This window comes from Setaria italica, chromosome II (genome assembly GCF_000263155.2).
Source record: "Setaria italica strain Yugu1 chromosome II, Setaria_italica_v2.0, whole genome shotgun sequence".
Classification (NCBI taxonomy): domain Eukaryota; kingdom Viridiplantae; phylum Streptophyta; class Magnoliopsida; order Poales; family Poaceae; genus Setaria; species Setaria italica.
In genome coordinates this window covers 6,273,322-6,275,341 of record NC_028451.1, presented here as the reverse complement: position 1 = coordinate 6,275,341, position 2,020 = coordinate 6,273,322, and the positions used below count along the sequence as shown (strand labels likewise).

Genomic DNA, 2,020 nt, shown 5'->3' with positions numbered 1-2,020 from the left:
CAAACATTGATTGTTTCCAAGCCTCTTTTACTCGCAGAACAACTTGAGTAAAAACAGTCCTAAACCTCATCATAGCATCCTGCACTAAAGGAGTAATATTTCTGAAAATCCAATCATTTCTCGCCATCCAAATACACCAGCTCATGAGAATAATGATTTCCATAAAAAACGGAACTTGCAGCTGATTTTTAAAGCTGGTGAGGATTGTGAATGGCTCATCTGTCAGATTAGCAAAAAGACTAATATTGATCCAACACTCTTGGGCAAAGGGGCATTGCAGTAGAAGATGGAACAAGGTTTCCTCATTATCATGCTGACACAAGACACAAGAATAAGAAGGCAGAGCCATGTGTTTTCTTCTATGTACATTCCTGGTACTTAGCCGGTCATTGAGTAAAAGCCAGAAAAAATTTTTGTGTTTACTTTGACATTTAGATTTCCAAAGCCCTCTGAAAACCGGGTGCACCTGTCGATGTCCAGACAGTACATGATATGCTTTTGATGAGGAGAAGTGAGAATTACCCCAGATATATGTCCAACAGTCATGATCTTCATTAAATTTGAACTTTGAACTTTGAAACTTGGCCCAAGCTAGCTACATCAACTGTGTTCACTGGCAGGGTGATGGTGCCTCCGCCTGGGAAGCTTTCCTACACAGTTGAGTGCTTCTGTTCACTCTTGTATGACTTCATAAATCCGTTGCACAATGCATTCCACTGGCCCATGGCCCTCTGCCATGTTTTAATTTCCTAATCCTCATTGTGTATAAATACTTTTAAAGGGGAAAATCGTATTCACTTCATCAGTTTTTCATTGCAAGCAGATGTTACTGATTAAGTAAGACAATGGAGCAAGCCATTGAACTTGGCACAAACGATTAAGACAATCCTTGTATGTAATCCTCGTAAGGATTAAATAAACTAATAAAACTCAGCATCCATATTTACTCCCCGAGTGCAAAGGCAGTGGCGTCAAAGCTGTCGGAGAGGCCAGTGCCAGTCTTGAAGGTGACCTTCTCTGGCGAGGCCTCAGGAACATAGACCTCAACTACACTGAGCCAAAGCATCAGCTCCTTGGTCTTGACACCGGTGATCTTCCGCAGCTTGCCCTTCTCGGCGAACGCTGTCACCTCGGCAGCATAGGACACGGTCTGCTTGATCTTCTTGAAGGTGTGCTCCACCTTCTTCTTCCCTTGCACCAGCCACATGAACCCCGTGGTGTGGTTGTACCCAAACTCCTGGATGTCCTCCATTGGCAGGAGACCCTTGGGGAGGCCGAGCTCTTCCAGCAGGTCGACGGATTTCTTCCTGCAGATGGCATCTCCACTAACAACCTCTGCGCCGGAGCGGTGGGTCTCTATTAGGGACGCCATTGGAGCTTTGCTAGAAGTGTGATTCAAACCTGGGAGTGTACTGTGCTAAATGCAAATGAGCTGAGCGTGTTGTGATGAAACATGAGACAATGGAGGCACGTTTATATAACAGATCCCAAGGCCTGTTCAAGTGCTTCTTAATTCTGACACGGTGATCTGGCAGCTAGAATTGAGAGGCAAAGGAATAGGACTCCGGACCCTCGTAGGCAATAGCTTAACTGCACAGGTAGCCATACCTGACTTGTGACCAGCAAGCATACTCTAACGCACAAAGTCACTGACGAAGTCAAGATACGCACAACAACTATTTCAGTGCTTCAGAGCAACAGAGAAAAATCTTACACAGTTCGCATGCCACGACCGAGTCAAGATAACTGGGCAGCCAGAGATGACCGTTGGACACCTTTCTTTTTTCCTTTTTTTTTTGAGGGAAGACCGTTGGACACCATGGTTGCTCTGAAGCCAGGTGAAAAATTCCATGCCGTATGATATGGAACTGTAATTATATTGTTAGAAACTTAGAATATAATATTACAAGCCAACCAGTTATGATGTGATCTTGCATTCCTAAATCATCTTATGGAGCTGTAAGTTTCTGGGTTGTCAAATGAGCCACTGTCCCATTACCTGCGAAGGATATACACTGAA

The 2,020-nt window shown here is 44.3% G+C and overlaps 1 protein-coding gene across 1 annotated transcript; it reads right to left on the bottom strand.

Annotated features, from left to right (window-relative positions):
* Positions 1-837: 837 nt before the first annotated feature.
* On the bottom strand, positions 838-1,427 carry LOC101777362. Its single transcript, XM_004955701.2, has one exon. The coding sequence runs from the start codon at positions 1,370-1,372 to the stop codon at positions 944-946; it is 429 nt and encodes a 142-aa protein (XP_004955758.1). The 5' UTR covers positions 1,373-1,427; the 3' UTR covers positions 838-943.
* Between the last annotated feature and the right edge of the window lie 593 nt (positions 1,428-2,020).

Excerpts from the sequence above, each read along its gene's own strand:
- LOC101777362 (XM_004955701.2), bottom strand. The coding sequence starts at position 1,372 with ATGGCGTCCCTAATAGAGACCCACCGCTCCGGCGCAGAGGTTGTTAGT.